This window comes from Macaca mulatta, chromosome 3, assembly GCF_049350105.2.
Source record: "Macaca mulatta isolate MMU2019108-1 chromosome 3, T2T-MMU8v2.0, whole genome shotgun sequence".
NCBI classification, from domain to species: domain Eukaryota; kingdom Metazoa; phylum Chordata; class Mammalia; order Primates; family Cercopithecidae; genus Macaca; species Macaca mulatta.
In genome coordinates this window covers 125,850,094-125,870,000 of record NC_133408.1, presented here as the reverse complement: position 1 = coordinate 125,870,000, position 19,907 = coordinate 125,850,094, and the positions used below count along the sequence as shown (strand labels likewise).

General features: G+C 34.6%; 1 protein-coding gene and 2 non-coding genes across 3 annotated transcripts in view; all 3 read right to left on the bottom strand.

The window, feature by feature from the left end:
- Positions 1 to 19,907, bottom strand: part of CALCR (calcitonin receptor) — a 150,552-nt gene that overhangs the window by 55,172 nt on the left and 75,473 nt on the right. Inside the window, exon 2 of the mRNA XM_015134267.3 lies at positions 6,663 to 6,739. Within this exon, the coding sequence (XP_014989753.1) occupies positions 6,663 to 6,739 (77 nt within the window). The remainder of the gene's footprint in view (positions 1 to 6,662; positions 6,740 to 19,907) is intronic.
- On the bottom strand, positions 2,565 to 2,660 carry MIR653 (microRNA mir-653). The gene has a single exon (NR_032675.1). It is a non-coding gene; the product is annotated as a microRNA mir-653 (primary transcript).
- MIR489 (microRNA mir-489) lies at positions 3,678 to 3,761 on the bottom strand. Its single transcript, NR_032541.1, has one exon. It is a non-coding gene; the product is annotated as a microRNA mir-489 (primary transcript).

Sequence of the window (19,907 nt, the reverse complement as noted above, 5' to 3'; positions counted from 1 at the left end):
GGTACAGATTGACAATAGTTTTTTTTCAGTTTCAGTTAATCATCACCATCACAAGTCTCTCTTTTTCAAAGGTAATGTGGGTGTTTGAAAAGATCACTGTGTCACATTGCTCTTTCTAACTTGTGTTTATACAGATTTCAATTTCTTTTGTGGCTATGACCAATGTTTTTAGTGGTGTTGGAATCTGCGACTTTTTAATATCCATGTTCTACATAGAGATTTTTTCTTTTCTTTTTTTTTTTTTGAGAAACCTAAAAACATCAGCCTGCATTGACTTTCCTTTTTCTGAATTTAGGAATGCTGTTTAATTTCTATCATACCCGTTGAAACTTCAGTTGTAAGAATGAAGTTTCTCCAGTTGTATTGATGGCAGAAGTGGTGTTATGTACTCTTCTATATGTGCTAGTTTCTAAACAAAACTCATCCTTATTAAGTTGACATGTATATTCCTGGCTCTTCATGGTGAATCCTCACTGTTTTCCATGCATGTCGGTGTGTATGTCCTACATGACAGCACATCACTAACTGCTAAGCTGTCCAGCACACAATCCAATCAAAATTCAGAGTTTGGAGAGAGTAGGGAGCACAAACATTCAGGATGGCTACAGATACAAGGTAGAATTTGAATTGAACCTTGAGTGTATGTAGTTTCTGCATAGGCACAAGGTGGGCTGAGAAGCTTTTTGGGATGGAGGGACCTTTCCCACAAAAGTCAGGAGGTTGGAAATGACATGCATGAACCACTGTGAGAAAATCATCTTGCCTGAAGGGGAGCATATTTGAGGGTAAGAAGGTCAGGACTTTGCTTTCAAGACTCTGCATTATCTGAATCTTCAGATAACAAAAAAAGTTAGGACATGTTTTGTCACTTTGAGCAGATTAGCAACCTCTCACTAGATCTGTTTCCTCAACCTAGGAAATGTAAAATAAGAAGAGCAGAAAGAATAATATTTATCATCTATGATGTTGTGAGGATGAACAAGAAAATAAACACAAAGTGTGAGGGACACGAAAGGTTCAAAATATTTTAGCTAATATTGTTAAAACATGGTATATAACATAATGTAATATGATAAAGATGTTTTATAGATTTTTGATCAGTGAAGGTTGTGAAAGGAGAATTTTTAGTAAAATTCATGCAGCAGGCATCAGATGTCCACAGGTTACAGGTGCGGGGTGGGGTGGGGGCAGCAGGAAGTTGAAGGCCTGGCTGGAACAAGAAAGTACCACTCTTAGCATTTTCTCAATAATAAAAACATGAAGGCGTATTTGAATACAAGGAATGGGAAACAGTAATAGTCAAATAGTCCAGATATTTAGCCTAGATATTTGGGGAAAAATATAGTTCCCAAGAAAGGGGAGATGCTGGGAAAGAAAAACATTTTTAGGGGGGCTTCTTCCCCTTGGTAAGTAAGTCCTATTTTGGGTTAGATTTGGAGATGGTAGCAAGCCATCCCAGTGGAAATAGCTTGCAAAGAGAAGATGGTGAATACTTAACATTATTATAACATTACTGTGATAACTTCAAATGGACACCAATTGTGAATAAAGTTGACACTACTCTTTAAACATTTTGTTTATTTCTAATTTTAATGTCTCTTGAATTTATGTCACAAGAGAAAGTAATGAACCCACAAAAATGATTAAAACTGTGCAAATCCTTTACCAATGCAGCTGAACACAATTCCTTTTGATATATGGCACTTTCCCCACTGGCCTTCAGATCAGTCAGCAAATATTGATCAAACTTGATGAGCCCAACATTGTGCCAGATACTGAGGATACAGTGTTGAATAAAATAAGTGTGGATCATGCTCTCATAGAGCTTACTGTCTGGCAAGATGGACCAACACTATAAAATGCATTTCTGATACCTGAAGTTATGAACAATAAAGAATCATCAGTCATAAAATTCTTAGATATTCCTAATGGAATTGGAACATGATTTGCAAAATTTTAAAAAAAAAGGTAATTTGAAGGGATTCTATGTTGAGGTTTCTTTTTTTAGTCTATTACTGAATATTTGTATGAATATATATGTTTTAAAAATTAAATTACATATCAGGTAACCATCAAAGCAAGGATGGATCATGATGCCTTCACAATAGAGATATTAATTATTGGTTCAGCTTATACGTGTATTTTGGATTCTTCTTTTGTAGCTCTGAAATCTTCAGTTAATATGAGAATGATCATTTGATATATTATTAATTTCTGGACCATTTCAAAGATGGAATATTATGTCATATATAAATCTTATCTGTCACTTGTATTAGATATGCTAAACACTAAGAACTATTTTGTTTAAAGCTGGCTTTCTTCCCAAAAGTAACATTCTGAATTCTCTTTTTAAATGGCTGACAACCAAGTAAGAGATTTTCCTGCTTTAGTTGGAAATTCATGGAAACCATAGGCAAATAGTATGTCCGAGGATATCAAGTAGAAAACCCTACACTTGTATTTTCAATTACATTTTTATTTGCTTTAATGCAGTTTTAACATCAGTAACAGTGGAAATATGACAATCTGTATATGAGTAGTTATAATTCATGCTGATGAAGGTAGCTTCCATCTTATCATTCTTGCAATATTGAAACAAACTCCAGTGAATTTGTTTGAAGCTGGTTCAGTAGAGATTGTTTCAACACTGAAGGAATGAAAAATTAGAACCTCTGTTGTCAGATGAGCAGTAATAATCCGCATCAGTTCCTGGTCTGGTTCATATTTGAGCGCTGAAGATGGAATTTTCCCAGCAGTAGATGAATGTCTCAGTGGTCTTCTTCCTAAAATAACATACTCATTGGCACATTCTGTTTATGTATACAGTCATCCCTTGGTATACTCAGGGGATTGGTTGCAGGACCTCCTGTGGATACCAAAATCTGAGGATGCTTAGGTCCTTCATATAAAATGGTGTAGTATTTGCATATAACCTATGTACATCCTCCTGTATTATTTAAATCATCTCTAGATTATTTATAACTGGTACAATATAAATGTGATGTAAATAGTTGTTATACTGTATTATTTAGGAAACAATAAAAAGGAAAATAGTCTGTACGTTTTCAATACAATTTTTTCCTGAATATTTTCTATCTGAGATTGGTTCAATCTATGGATGTACAACCCATGGATACAGAGGGCTGACTGGATGGATAGATAGATAGATAGATAGATAGATAGATAGATAGATAGATATAAACATATAAATATATGTATATGTATGATTATATATATATAATATATATACATATAAAATTCCAATCATGGAATTACTACTGCTTAAAAATAACACATATACAAATTTCATGAAGTTTATTAAATGTTAAACTTTTGCTGATAATTTTATACAAATAAGAATTGCTGGGAAGGTGGTATTATTTTCAGCAATACAGAGACAAAATAAAACCAGTAATGATTGGATGAAACTACCAAGCAATGTAACAGTCTTAAAATATCCTACTTATTATAAGTGTTAAGTCTGTACTACTTATTTCAGGGGGTTAAATAAATATATGATTATATGATCGCATCCAGATAGAAATGAAATATTAAGGGCATATTGTTTTTCTGAAAAAAAAATCAGTTTTCAAAGTTTTGCATATAAACCATCTTACATTATTTTTCAACAAACAAACAAACAAACAAACAAACAAACAAACCTCTTGTTGTCCTATGTAACAGTTTAGCTGCCGTATATGTGATGTCACTCCTAAAGGTTCAAGTAAATGGCGCCACACATACGACCACCAAGCTGCCACCAACAGCAGTAGTCAGCAGCCCAAGCATCATTGTTTTTTTCAGTCAACAAATACTTTGAGTGCCTCTCACATGTCAGGCACTCTTCTAGGTTCTGCAAATTCAGCAGTGAACAAAACTGGCAAGCCACCTGCTCTCATGGAGCTTACATTCTAGATTTTATCCACACTAATCATGGAGTCCACAAGAAAGCTATCTGATTTGAAATGGTCATATGCTTATGCAATTCCTACTGTGATGTAGGACAGTCAGGTTGCTTTTGGGTTACAGTTTCTAGTAGTAGAGAGACAGTTACAGAGCTGTTCCTCATGGAACCTTGAGAAATGGTCCATCTCTGCAATAGTTCAAGCCCACTGAGTGTGCGGACCCAAGTTGCTGTGCTGAAGGGAGAGCTTCCTGTTGATTGCCACAGGCAAAACTGCTCTAAAAAGAATATAAACCTAGAATCTACAAACTGATGTAACCAATGGGATTTTCATGTCACCATCCTTAATGTTGATAATGTATATAATTATTTTTGCTTTTCAGTTACTTATACGTTTCAAAATAAGAAAGGACAAAGCACACTGTTGTAAAAAGTGTTAATCCTGGTTTTCCGGGGTAGGATCAGACACCTGGCTGGTGTACTGTGTAATTCTACTTACATTATATAAACAACAAAACTGCATATATCATAAATTCAAAGCAAATAGGTGAACATAGCTAAGTAAACACATAACAATAACACCCGCTCTGAAGAACCTAATTTTTTATGTCTTCATTATTGCCATTGGCATTGTGGTCATCCGCATCATCACTAGCATCTTTTTCTGAGAGTTCACTGTATACTAACCACTGTTCTAAGCTTACTGTATACCTCACAGGAGGGAGAGGAATTGAGTGGGTGGTTATGGCTAATGGAAAGAGGTTAGTTGAAGGTGGTGACCCAAACTGATACTTTAAAAACTATATGGAAATCAAATCGATAGAGTTTGATAGTTAGTGTATTTTCACAACAATCTATTGTCTAAAAAGTAATATTTTGGATTAGTTAGGAACATTGTCATTAAATTTTTTTTCTCTGGGAAGTGTCCATGTACACATAATAAATGTTTTGAAGAAAATGGACATATCAAATTTTGTTTTATGGACAAATCCTCCAAATCAAATATATAATCCAAATACAGAGAGAGAAGCAAATTTCTCTCTGTCACAGCAAAGAGAGCACAAACCCATTTAAATGCCCTGTTCAGTTATGCTTGCTGGTCAAGAGGTGCCTACAAGCCATAAAATGTTTCTGTCCATGGCTCATGCAAAGATGTGCATTTTTTTCAATATTTAAATTATAGACTACATTAGCTAAAAGTTTTGAATAAAAGTGACCTGCTTTACTTTTTTAACACACTACAAATTTTCTAAAGTCTTTGTAATAAAAAAGGCAATTAGATAATCTTCAAACAATTTTGTTAGTATTTAGTTCTTTAGTTTTTCTTCTGTCATGTTCAATATAATTATTTGATTTATGAAACATGATTATTCAAAAGTATTCACATATACTAGATCACTTAGGATTTCATTTGAGCTATGAAAAATAACAGTATCAATAATATATAGCAATATTTTTATATCCATAGAAGACCACATAAGGCCTGGGTATTTACAGACAAATTAAAATATTCTATTAGTTTCCACAGTAGTGTTGTTTAGTGTTTTTATTATATTTCCAATGACATAAAGAAACCTGCATTTCCAAATGCTAATTACTTTTAGAAAAATTTACTGTAATTTATCTAAAGAAATATTTAATAGGATAAAATGATAAGACAACCTGACAATAAAGTAAGTTATACTCATTGTCCAAATAGGTGCAAAAGGGTTGCATTAATAGTCATTCCCCTAAACCATTTATTTGATGTACAGTATTACAAAATAAAAATTGCCTTACAAACTAAATTAACATTTGTGAAATAGTAGTAATATTTTTTCTTGAATAATATAAAGACAAACAGTTTAGACAGACTTGTAGGCATATACTACACATTAATAAACAATGGAAATCCTGGAACCCTATGCAAGCTTTTTGTGGGTCAGTACGACAGTATGAGATATTGAGTGATCTTTGCAGCCAGCTGTAATTCATTAGCAAATGTTACTCTGATGTGATAGAAAGGATAAGAAGCAAGGCAGCCCCACATTGATTTATGTAAAATTTACTCATCTCCCTTTCATGTGCTATTGAAGCTGATGTGATGGTGGGTTAACAATGTTGACACAAATAATAGGCATTGATAGTATTTTCTAAGATGATTGTATTTCCGATTACTTGCTAAATCTTTTAGGAATAAAACAAAATATAATTACATAAACATAATTTAAAAGGTTGGAGAAAGAATTATAGAATAATAGTGGTATATAAAGACTTGAAGATTCTGTAGTCAGTTTTTGATGAAAAATACATTTGAAATCAAATGCCAGACTGAAAGAGTTCAGATGTTTTAAAAGGATTGAACAGCCCAGATGTTTTAAAAGGATTGAACAGCCCAGAAACTATCATTCAAATCATAGTGTTGAACTATGATTCAAAACATAGTTTTTTCAACATGAAAACATTTTACCTGAGAATATTATTTACCATCTACGTTAATTTCTAAGATAATATGGAGATGTCTCAAATTAATGCTAAAGTTTTGTAAACAAAGCTCAAATTTCTGGGTAGACTATAAACACTAATTTAAATTAGAGACCGTTCAGAGGAGAGATTTGTTAACAAAATATTAAGCAAAATAATGGCTTTGAGGAACTTAGTTTTGGCTTCTGGAGACCAATGCCTACCCTTGCAAATACTAATTCAATCACACTCAGAACATTCCTCCTTATTCAACATTCTTCATTAGCATGGCTTTGAATAATTTTGTTTTACTTACATTTAGAAGCAGAAACAGTGCGAAGCACCGGCATGTAAATGCGAACCTCATTTTTGGTTTTTGAAGATCTCTTTGTCCTAGAAAAATATAAAAGCAACAAAGACTAAAATTAATATATCTCTAATATTGGCTATGGCGTTTCATTTTCATTTTTTTCTACATAACTTAAAGAGGATCGACATCCCAAGACACCCAAAAAACACACGTAGGAAAGAACAGTATGCTTGTGATGCAAATGCAGTGAAGATTTCATTGCTTTTCCTGTCAAGCAGATTGTTATACTTGAGACCCTCCTATAAAGAAATTCTGGAACTGCCTTTGCATATTAGGACAGAAATAAAGACATTCCAAGAGAGCAAGAGCAAATCATGTCAGCTTCAATTAACAAGTGTCATCAATACAGCTGCTGAAAATTGCAATGAAGACGTCTACCAAGAAGTCACCTCACTGGACATAAACAAATAAAATCTATAATTTGCGAAAGATTAATCATCATGCCCTCTAGGTAGTCTAAGGCCAACTCTAAAGGTAGCCTTATTTAAAGCTTTGAGTAATTTTCTTTCCTATAAATGTTTCTTTAAGCTTCAAGTTGCTAGTAAGAACAAATTTCTTCCATAGCAATGACTGAATATTTCATTTAACAGCTCACCATTCATACTCAAGAGCATAATCACCCAAACAGTCTGCTTAGTCACAAATATTAAACAGTTTTTCATGGCTCTGCAGATAATTTTATGCAAGAAAAGATAACAAAGGGTTAAACATTTGAAATATACATATATTTCTTTTCATCAGTGGGATTTGTGTGAAATCTACATTCCAACTAGGGGTGAGTGGTTATGATTGCATCTTAACTGATAATTTTCTCTTGTACTACATCCATTATATTACCTATAGAATTTACCTATCCTTTATCCAGGAGAACTTCCTCAACCTAGCAAGACTGGCCAACATGCAAATTCAGGAAATACAGAGAACACCACTAAGATATTTCATGAGAAGATCAACTCCAAGACACATAATCATCAGATTCTCCAAGGTTGAAATGAATGAAAAAATATTAAGGGCAGCCAGAGAGAAAGGCAAAGTAACCTACAAAGCAAAGCCCATCAGACTAACAGCAGACCTCTCAACAGAAACTCTGCAAGCCAGAGGAGACTGGGGGCCAATTTCAACATTCTTAAATAAAAGAATTTTCAACTCAGAATTTAACATTCGGCCAAACTAAGCTTCATAAGCGAAGGAGATATAAAATCGTTTCCAGGCAAGTAAATGCTGAGAGATTTTATTACCACTAGGCTTGCCTTGCAAAAGCTCCTGAAAGAAGCACTAAATATGGAAAGGAAAAACCAGTACCAGCCACTGCAAAAACACACCAAAATATAAAGACCAACGGCACTATGAAGAAACTGCATGAACTGTTGTGCAAAATAACCAGATAGCATCATGATGATGGATCAAATTCACACGTAAGAATGCTAACCTTAAATGTAAATGGGCTAAATGCCCCAATTAAAAGACACAGACTGGCAAATTGGGTAAAAAATCAAGACCCACTGATGTGCTATATTCAGGAGATCCATTTCATGTGCAAAGACACACATAGGTTCAAAATAAAGGGATGGAGGAAAATTTACCCAACAAATGGAAAACAAAACAAAACAAAACAAACAAACAAACAAACAAAAGCAGGGGTTACAATCCTAGTCTCTGACAAAACAGACTTTAAACCAACAAGATAAAAAAAAAAGAGAGACAAAGAAGGAAGGGCCTTACATAACGGTAAAGGGAATAATTCAACAAGAGCTAACTCCTCTAAATATATATACACCCAATACAGGAACACCCAGATTCATAAAACAAGTTATCAGAGACCTACAAAGACACTTAGACTCCCACACAATAATAGTGGGAGACTTTAATACTCTACTATCAATATTAGAGAGATCAATGAGACAGAAAATTAGCAAGGATATTCAAGGCTTTAATTCACTTCTGTATCAAGTGGACCTAATAGACATCTACAGAATTCTCCAACCCAAATCAACAGAATATACATTCTTCTCAGTGCCACATGGAACTAGTTCTAAAATCAACCACATAATTGGAAGTAAAATACTCCTCAGCAAATGCAAAAGAACTAAAATTATAACAAAGAGTCTCTCAGACCACAATGCAATCAAATTAGACCTCAGGATTAAGAAACACATTCAAAACCACACAATTACATGGAAATTGAACAACCTGCTTCCAAGTGACTCCTGGGTAAATAGAGGAATTCAGGCAGAAATCAAGAAGTTCTTGGAAACCGATGAGAATAAAGAGACAATGTACTAGAATCTCTGTGACACAGCTAAAGCAGTGTTAAGAGGGAAATTTATAGTACTAAATGCACACATCACAAAGTTGCAAAGATCTCAAATCGACACCCTAACATCACAATTAAAAGAGCTAGAGAGGCAAAAGCAAACTAATCCAAAAGCTAGCAGAAAACAAGAAATAACGAAGAGCAGAGCAGAATTGATGGACATAGAAACTCAAACAACCCTCCAAAAAATCAATGAAACCAGGAGCTGGTTTTTTGAAAAAATTAATAAAATAGATAGACCACTAGCTAGACTAATAAAGAAGGAAAGAGAGAAGATTCAAATAGACACAATAAAATATGAAAAAGGGGGTATCACCACTGACGCCACAAAAATACAAACTACCATCAGAGAATACTGTAAACACCTCTACACAAATAAACTAGAAAATCTAGAAGAAATGGAAAAATTCCTGGTACCCTCCCAAGACTAAACTAGGAAGAAGCTGAAGCCCTGAATAGACCAGTAGCAAGTTCTGAAATTTAGGCAGTAATTAATGGCCTATGAACCAAAAAATGCCCAGGACCAAATGGATCCACAGCTGAATTCTACAAGAGATACAAAGAAGAGTTGGTACCATTTCTTCTGAAACTATTCCAAAGAATTGAAAACGAGGGACTCCTTTCTAGCTCATTTTATGAAGCCAGCATCATCCTGATACCAAATCTGGGCAGAGACACAACAAAAGAAGAAGACTTCAGACCAATATCCCTGAAGAGCATTGATGTGAAAATCCTCAATAAAATATTGGCAAACTGAACCCAGCAGGACATCAAAAAACATATCTACCATGATCAAGTTGGTTTCATCCTGAGATGCAAGTCTGGTTCAACATATGCAAATCAATAAATGTAATCCATCACATAAACAGAACCAAAGACAAAAACCACATGATTATCTCAGTAGATGCAGAAAAGGCCTTTGATAAAAGTCAACATACCTTCATGTTAAAAACTCTCAATAGACTAGGTATTGATGGAACATATCTCAAAATAAGAGCTATTTATGACAAACCCACAGCCAATATCATATTGAATGGGGAAAACTGAAAGCATTCCCTTTGAAAACCAACATAGACAAGAATACCCTCTCTCACTGCTCCTGTTCAACATGGTATTGGAAGTTCCAGCCAGGGCAATAATCAGGCAAGATAAATAAATGAAGGGTATTCAAATAGGAACAGAGGAAGTCAAATTGTCTGTGTTTGCAGACATTTTATATTTAGAATACCCCATCATCTCAGCCCCAAAACTCCTTAAGCTGATAAGTAACTTCAGCAAAGTCTCAGGATACATAATCAATGTGTGAAAATTGCAAGCATTCCTTTAATCCAACAATAGACAAGCAGAGAGCCAATTCACAATCATTACAAAGAGAATAAAACACCCAGGGATACAGCTAATGAGGGATACGAAGGACCACTTCAAGGAGAACTACAAATCACTGCTCAAGGAAATATGAGATTACACAAACAAATGGAAAAATATTCCATCCTCATGGATAGGAAGAATCACTATCATGAAAATGGCCATACTGCTCAAAGTAATTTATAGATTCTATGCTATTCCCATCAAACTACCACTGACATTTTTCATAGAATTAGAAAAAACTACTTTAAATTTCATATGGAATCAAAAAAGAACCCATATAGCCAAGATAATCCTAAGCAAAAAGAACAAAGCTGGAGGCATCACACTACCTGACTTCAAACTATACTACAAGGCTACAGTAACCAAAACAGCATGGCACTGGTACCAAAACAGACATATACACCAATGGAATGGAACAGAACAGAGACCTCAAAAATAACACCACACATCTACAACTATCTGATCTTCAGCAAACTTGACAAAAACAAGCAATGGGGAAAGGATTTCCTATTCAATAAATAGTGTTGGGAAAAGTAGTAGCCATATGCAGAAAACTAAAAATGGACCTCTTCCTTACACCTTATACAAAAATTAACTCAAGATAGAGTAAATTCTTAAATAAAAACCCCAAACCATAAAAACTCTAGAAGAAAACCTAGGTAATACCATTCAGGACATAGGCACTGGCAAAGACTTCATGACAAAAATGCCAAAAGCAATTGCAACAAAAGCCAAAATAGACAAATGGGAGCTAATTAAACTAAAGAACTGCCACACAGCAAAATAAACTATCATCAGAGTGAACCAGCAATCTACAGAATGGGAGAAAATTTTTGCAATCTACCTGACAAAGGTCTAATATCCAAAATTTACAAGAAATTTAAACAAATTTACAAGAAGAAAACAAACCACCCCATCAAAAAGTGGGCAAAGGATCTAGACACTTCTCAAAAGAAGACATTTACACAGTCAACAAACATATGAAAAAAAGCTCAACATCACTGATCCTTATGGAAATGCAAATCAAAACTACAATGAGATACCATGCATGTCACACCAGTCAGAATGGTGATTATTAAAAAGTCAAGAAACCATAGATGCTAGAGGCTGTGGAGAAATAGGAATGCTTTTACACTGTTGGTGGGAATGTAAATTAGCTCAACCATTGTAGAAGATAGTATGGCGATTCCTCAAGGATCTAGAAATACCATTTGACCCAGCAATCCCATTACTGGGTATATATCCAAAGGAATACAAATCATTCAACTATAAAGACACATGCACATGTATGTTTACTGCAGCACTATTTACAATAACAATGTCATGGAACCAACCAAAATGCCCATCAAAGACAAACTGTATAAAGAAAATGTGGTACATATACACCGTGGAATACTATGCAGCCAAAAAAAGGAATGAGCTCATATCCCTGCAAAGGATGAAGCTGAAAGTCATCATCCTCAGCAAACTAACACAGGAACAGAAAACCAAACACCACATATTCTCGTTCATAAGTGGGAGTTGAACAATGAGAACACATGAACACAGAGAGGGGAACAACACACAGCAAGCCCTGTTGGTGGGTGGGGTGTGAAGGGAGGAAACTTAGAGGACAGGTCAATAGGTGTAAAAATCTTATTTTTTAAAAAGAAAAAAATTAAAATAAATAAAATATATACTCACATATTTAAAAAAATCAAAGAAAAGTTAAAAAAAGTATTTACAGATTTTACCAGATATAAATTACTGTCTACAATGTATGCCTATTATACTTATCACCAAAAGAGTAAATTCTATTCAATTTACATATGGTATAACAGGAAATTGAGAATATAAATTATAATTTTCAAATGTCATTTTATATGTTGATCATTATTCATTGTTTCTGATTTATTTCAAGTTCACTCAGTAAATTAGAAGCATATACACACATGCATTAAGTGCTGAGGCACTACATGAAATTTAAATATGAGCTGGATGAGATATGGTTCCAGTATAAGAAGCTGAGCATCTGAGTGGGGAAGGGCATACACGATATAAGATGTTGCAAAATAACTCAAATGCAGACTGGGTAAAATGTTCAATGAAATTGCAAAAATGTAGAGCCTTATAAGAGGGTTACATAATTTTTGATTGGGAGATCAGGGAGGGTATTATATTTTGAGATAAAATTTGAAAACTTGAATAGGGTCTTGAAAAGCAAAGACCTCCTAGTCAGAGAAAGCAAATAAAAACAACATGTGGATCTAGGAAAACTTAGGATAACTAAAGAATAATGAATATAATAGTTTAAGTTAGCTGGAGCATAAAGCCTCTTAGGGAGTGGAAATACAGCTGAAAAGGTAGGTTTTGAGTGCTTAGGAAATGTATTACCCAAACTACCCATTTGACATTCTGTGTATTTCTATGTATTTTCATTTACATATATACACATCTTAACAACCTTACCTAATGCTAAACCCTTTCAGATAAGAATTATTTTTTAGATAGCTATGCATCTCTGGCACATCACAAAATTGTTTATTTTTGTTTAGGTTTATTATTATTAATGATGGTGGCTTGTGATCTAATGAGTTAAAAAAAACATGGAATTCTGATTTTTTACAACTGTATCCTCACCACGCCACCACATTGGCAAATCTAAATTTATTATTTTCTCTGTCCATTTTCTTGCATTTCTCATATCAGTGTCTTGCACAATTATCCATGAATTGTATGAATAAGAAAGTAGCGATCCTTCTCAATTCTACTCACTTCTTCATTCCAAGCTTCTAGTCTCTAGGACTCTCTGATTCCATCTGCATTTTGGGATCTTTTCAAACATGTCCATCCTATCTACTGCTTTAGTGCAGGTCACCATCTTTCTCTTCAGTTCCCTGGCAACAGCCTCTAGCCCAGTTTCCCTGCTTCAAGTCGTAATCGCTCCAACTGGTATTCCATATTAAAATGAGTGCAATTTTACTCTTCTTTAGCAATTCCCTACAAACTTTAAGTAAGTGCAAAGAACCATTGGCCAGGAGTACAATACAGGACCCCCTTATAGTAACAAGCACCAGTGTGATCATGAAGAGAAATAGAGAAAAATTAAAATTGTCTCTTAGATTTGTGGCTTGGTAAAAGGACAGATAAGAAATTCAGGAGAGGAAAATAAAAGGCCAGATAAGAAATTCAGGAGAGGAAAGTAGGTGGAGGAGGCAAACTTTTGATTTGTGTCTTTCTTGTTGATTGGGAATATTACTACTTCCATATATTGGGTGAGACTTATTTCCTGGTGTGAAAAGTAGAGCTTTTGAGATGTATACATACTTGTGAAACTGACACAGTTTTCCTTGTCTATATCCTGCATTTTACAAAGTACAAAGAAGTCATAGACACACATTAAATTCCTAAAGGCATGATTGTCCTGTAATTTAGCCTCTGAGAGAAGGATACTTAGAACACCATGGGTGGTGCCAGAATGAAAAACCAAATCTTCTCTTGACATGATCCTCCTCATTAATTCCAAATGTGAGAGCTAATATGGTGAGAAGCCAGCTTCTTTATGAAGGTGAATGTGGGTGATTAGATGGCTAATTGATAGTACATGGTACTATCCATGTCATGTATTTGATATTTTGTAATGTAGAAGTTGCTGTTTGACTCAACAGTGTTATTAAAATGAGGATCACTGGAGGCAATGGGAGACTTATCACTTTAAGGTGAATGAGCTGCACCGTCATCTTGTTCTAGGAAAGGGGACCCCCATGGTCTTAAAGCCCCACATGCGACATTTACAAATGTATCACAAGCAGCTTATAAGAACAAAAATAGCATGAAAACAGATCTGAGAGTGAATATTCAGAAACAACAGAGGAGATTTAGATAAGAAACAATGTCTTTTGTTTTGCCTATTAATTGAAGAGGTCTTAATTTTAAAGACTTGCATTATTTGGAACTATAACAAATGCCTCATGCACAAATTATAGTAGATCTCTGCTCACCAAGCCTGCCTCTAGTTGGAAAAGTTGCACTGCAGTTGTCCTGGGTTAAACAATACCTTGTAGATATGGTTTTTTGAAAAAAAGCACATTATGGTGATTCCTGAGGAGAGGAGAAAAAAACATATACAGGTAGAGTTGTGAAGAAAGGAGGTGCTTTATCAGTTTCAGAGAGAAAAGCAGGCAAAGAAGAGTAGAATCAGGCTGAAGAATGAGATAATTTCCCTTTCCTGAGATTATTAGAAGGAAGAAAAGAATGGGAGAGAGAGTTAATGAGAGTGACAACTGTGGGGAATCCAGGATGAACTGACAGAGGCTGATGGTTTAGTTGAAGAGATGATTAAAAGACAGAATGAAAGGATGGATAGACTGGAGGGTGGAATCTAGAGATTGATTTAGTGTGGGATTTAAAACAGGCAAGATTCACGGTGATATTGGTTGTGTTCACAGTTCAGTGACCTTCAGGAGAATAGCCCTGACCTGAGCCTTAGAGAGTGAAACTGGACCCAGCTAGAAAGGACAATATTACCAAACAGCAGTTAGTTGGTATGAAATGCACCTTGAGAACTTTCAAATTGGAATGGAAACAGGTGATACAGAAGACCTGCGACCAGAAAATCATCTGGTACACCAGGAAGATCACTCAAAGAAAATCAGAACAAAGTTTAACTTTGACATAAGATTATTTATTTACTTGCTTCTTGATGAATTACCATCTCCATAGCAAGGATTTTGTTCACTCTTGCAACCCAAGAACCTAGAGAAGAGCCTGGAACATAGTAAATGCTCAGTAAATGTTGGCTGCTTGGTTTAAGGGATAATTTAGGGACGGAACCTAAGGAATGTCAATCTGATAATTTAGTAAGACAGGAAGCATTGTCCTTTACTTAAAGTGCCCTAATCGTGGAGCCAAAAAAATTCTAATTTCTGCTTCTCCCTTTATTATTATTATTATTTTTGAACAAAGAACTTCACTTTTATGCCAGTTTCTTATCTGTAGAATGACTACTTAGCCATGCCCTCCTTGAATAGGAGAAGTATACAAGACCTGTCTCAGTAATCTGGCTCCTTAGAGTAATGATTTCCAACATGTCTTTTAACCACTTTTTTCAAACAAAAACCCTGACAGGAGCCCCATCCTGGTAGAGTCAATGTGAAGCCTAAACCAGGTCAATGTGGAGCCTAAACATCTCATTGTCATGGCTGATTTAGAACGTGCAAATGAAAAAGCTATTGTCAGAGGTTCAGTTACTGGTGGGACAACCAAATCCACACTGGTTTGTATCCATAAATGGACACTTGCCACTAATCTTCTCTCCAGAAAATTGCATCCTAGGGTGGCAAAAGTGGGTGGATCAGTGGGAATCATTTCTTCTGTGAATAAATAAAATCAAAATCAGTAAATCAATGATAATATGATTGAACAGAATGTCTTCATGTAAGGGGAACAAATTTACTTGAAAAGTAAAGTTAAATTATCTTTATTTTTTGTGGGAAGAGTACAAAATGTCAATGTCTGAAAATAATGTGTGTATTCTCATAGATTGACATTTCCAAAAGCATGTTCCATAGAAGAGCAGCAATCCCATGAGAAGCAGCACAAAATAAAGTTTCCAAGGCCAAATAAGTTTAGGAAATTAAGTCTTTCCTATTCTTCTCTCAGAGATTTACTGCAGACATTAGCACTTTAAAGACTAATTTTTCTGTACAAAAAAGATCCCTTTGATGTTAACTCTTCATTTCCCAAACCTGATTGACCATGAAACACTTTTATGGTGTGATAACAATTAATAACCCATCTATAGAGTATACTTTGGAAAATGCTCTTTTAGCTCAATGGCAATTTCTAAACCACTCTAGTTGATTAAGCCTGCAAATCATGAGAACAAGCTGCCCTTTTACTTATAATTTTCTCTCTTTCCCATTCATGAAGCAAAAGAGGAATTCCTGAGGTCTTCAACATTCTCTAGCCTTGGTACAAAGCCCAGTACCATAACGGGCATCTCATAGGCGATTACTCCCTTGGAGCAGTATTTGTCAAGAACCTTTCCACCAATATCTTGACTACGAGAACAAGGAGTAGGATGAGGAATGTGGGCAAAGAGTAGTGAAAAGGAACATGGCTTGTCTCAAAACAGCTATGAGTTGTTGAAACCCAAGGCCTAGAATCTTTTTCAAATATAAAATTTGGCATTTCTTTCTAGATAATTCTATTTAATACGTTTCTGTAGCTGCAGTCTAAGTGAATAAGCAAATGAACTTTGTGAAACCACAGGATAGGCTGGTTTGTTGTCATAGCAAAGCCTTCTGTTGGACGACTCCTTGATTATATAACCTATTTGAAAATCATTCTTCATTATTACAGGAACTAACTTGCCAAGGCATAATATGGCCAGAAACCCAATTTATGTTGCCACATTAAGCAAAACAGAGTGCCTTCCTACTCCTCCTCATGAGTTTAAAATGTCTATCTAAATTCAAGCTCCAAGTCTAGCTGGTAGAAAGACTTGGCACTTTCTGCATTGGAGAACTGTTTTGGGTAAATAGCATGACACACAATGTCAGAGAAATAATTCAGATGATGGGGGAAATAGAATAAAAATGATGTCATATTGGAAGAAATAAGACTTTTTCTTTTACTCATGTCAATGACCTGACTCAGCTATGTATTTTTACATCAGTCATGCTAATTTAGCTCTTATTGAGCACACTGAGCTCTTATAAACTTAACCACTTTGTATCTTGCATTTTGTGTATACATCATCTAATTGGCATTTAATAGTTACTGTGTTTTCAGTACCAGGCTATATTATTACATACATGTTCTTTGATTTAGTTCTTAAGACAAAATGTTGTAGATTCTCCTTTTACACTTAGCTTATGGATGAGCAACTCAAAGCTCAAGGAGATTAGCAGATTAGGTTAGTTTCCAGTCATGAAGTTATTGAGTGGACAAATCAGGTATTCTGACTCCTAGTCCTGTGCCCTCAGAGTGGTCTCTCCAACCACCAAGCTATTTCTGTCTTAACAATATCCCTGACTTCAACCAGCCCAGGGCTTTCCATATCATACTTGTTTAATACATGTTTTTTGAGGGTATAAATGAAAAGAAGATCTAATAGCCATGCCCTTCATATCTTTTCAAAGTTTCCATGGAGAACCCAGTCTCAAATTACTCTTGATTTCTGTTATATCTGTTTATCAACTCATATGTTATTTTCACTGTTATTTTTAAGAACATAGATGATGTTTTTATTATCACTGCCTAGAAGTTCAAAGACAAAAAGCCCACAGTCCAGAAATCCCTGGTAGGAATAATCCAGCATGGATATATATTTCTAGCTATTAAGGGGAAATGGCTAGAAAGCACATTCCTACTCCAAGATGCTAACCTAATCCTGGTGGAAATGGTATAAACTACTTGACAAATTTTGAAAAGTTACTGGTCACATTTTTGTCGGCATTTCTACTCTAAGACCCATCTCCTTAAGTAACTTTAATTATACTTGCTAGTGGGAAACATAACAATGATATAAGATGTAAAATGAAGCAATGATGTATACTGGTTTGGTGGAAGTTTTCAAAAATAATTAGTTTACTTTGAATTTGAGTACCACATCCTGTGTAACAGAGTAGTTAATACAAGACTCTACACAAAGCCTTGCACATAGTAAGTGCTCAATAAGTATTTATTGAATGAACAGATACATGACATCTAAGTAGTTGGTCAGGCAACATTAATAAACAAGGAGATCTTAGAGAAATGGTTCAGAATTATGTGCAGTTCAGAATTGTGCCGTTACTCAAATGGCTATTATTAATGGATCATTAGATACGATTTGTCTAATTAAAACTAATTCAAGAAAAGGGCATTATAACCTCATGTATACTTGCTAGTATCGGAACTCAATAACAGCCATGATAAAGGCAAGATAGAAACTGTTTGGTTCAAATAAATTTAACTAAAAATACATCATGTACTTATTAGATGTGTTTCAATGCTTTCTTAAGGTAAAGCTGAACTTCAATATGTGAGAGATTGGGAGAAAAATAATCTAATCTAAAGGATCAGCATGAAGATACTGGAATCACTAAGCATACTGAAGAAACCCTGAGTGGCCTTATTCCAAAATTTGTGTTCTTAGTCACTACATATAGACTGTCATATATATATATGAGAGAATAAAGTAAACTCAGTTTTGGACAAATGGAAATTGAATTATCAGAAGGGTCTTCTATTTGGAGAAACTGATTGTAATTAGTATGTTCACGGTTTCTTTGTAACTTTTCAACTTCTGTTAAGATCAACTATGGCAAATATTAGAAGAAAAGTCAATATGGCATAATGGAAAAAAATAGTGGGTAAAGGAATAAGAGATACATATTGTAATCCCAGAACAACTTCAAACTCACCACATGACTCTTAAGCATGTTACTATATCTTTCTGGGCATGCATTTCACTACTTATAACACTGAATTATAATTAAAAGTCTTCTTCACTCCAGGATAGGCTCTAATGCAACCATCATTAAAATACAAAACATGTATTTGGAAGACAGAGACAACGTAGCAATGTGTAGATAAATATTGACTCTACTTGACAATGTAATAGAAAATACACTAAAACAGCATTTTCACATTGGTTTTACAAAATATGATCTCTGCAAACATTCATTAATAACAAAAAGAGGAATGAGTAGTCCACTGGAACAAAGTTTGTGAAAGGTGTGAAATGTGAAATACCATGTGCTGTTCTCTGGAAATTCACAAGTATGTTAGGATATTAAAAGTTCTGCAAAATCCTGCAACCATGGATCCTCTAAATAAATTCGTTTAAATTAGCTGTTATTTCTAATTACATTTACCAACATTAATGTGCAATGAACGTTCAAAGAATGGATGACCAAGTCTGGGTAATAATTGACTTCCATTGATTTCCTGAATGAAAAGTATTTTCCTGAATAAAAATCTTGATTAGCAGAAAAAGTTGCAGTAAAAGGTAAATGTTGCAGACTTATCAGCGTTTCTTTATTATACTGGAAAAGAAATTGCAGGACTTTGCCACAACTTGTTTGGTTAATTGAAACTCTGGTAAATATATGATTGGTTAAATACGTTGGTGCTTGGTTTTGAAAGTCCACTTTCACAAATACTGATGGATTACGCTTCTATTATATCTTACACAGGAGGCTTCCTGAATGGAACTAAATTGATTGGCACAAGTTATAAACTCTTTTAAGCCAAGTTTAAAAATATTTATGTAGAAGTCAATGCCACACACATATGAAACCATTCTATAAATATGAACAGGAATTTAAAATGGTGGGATTAAGATATAGTCCTTATACAAAATATCATTTTGTCCTTATATACACACAGTTGAAAAAATCCTCTTGCAGAATAAAGTACACCTGATTTTATTAAATGATGAAATTGGAAGGGATCTTAGAATTAAAATATCCCAAACTTCTCACACTATAGATGAGCAAAAGAAAACCTAGTGAATCATTTATTTTAAATCTGTTTGAAAG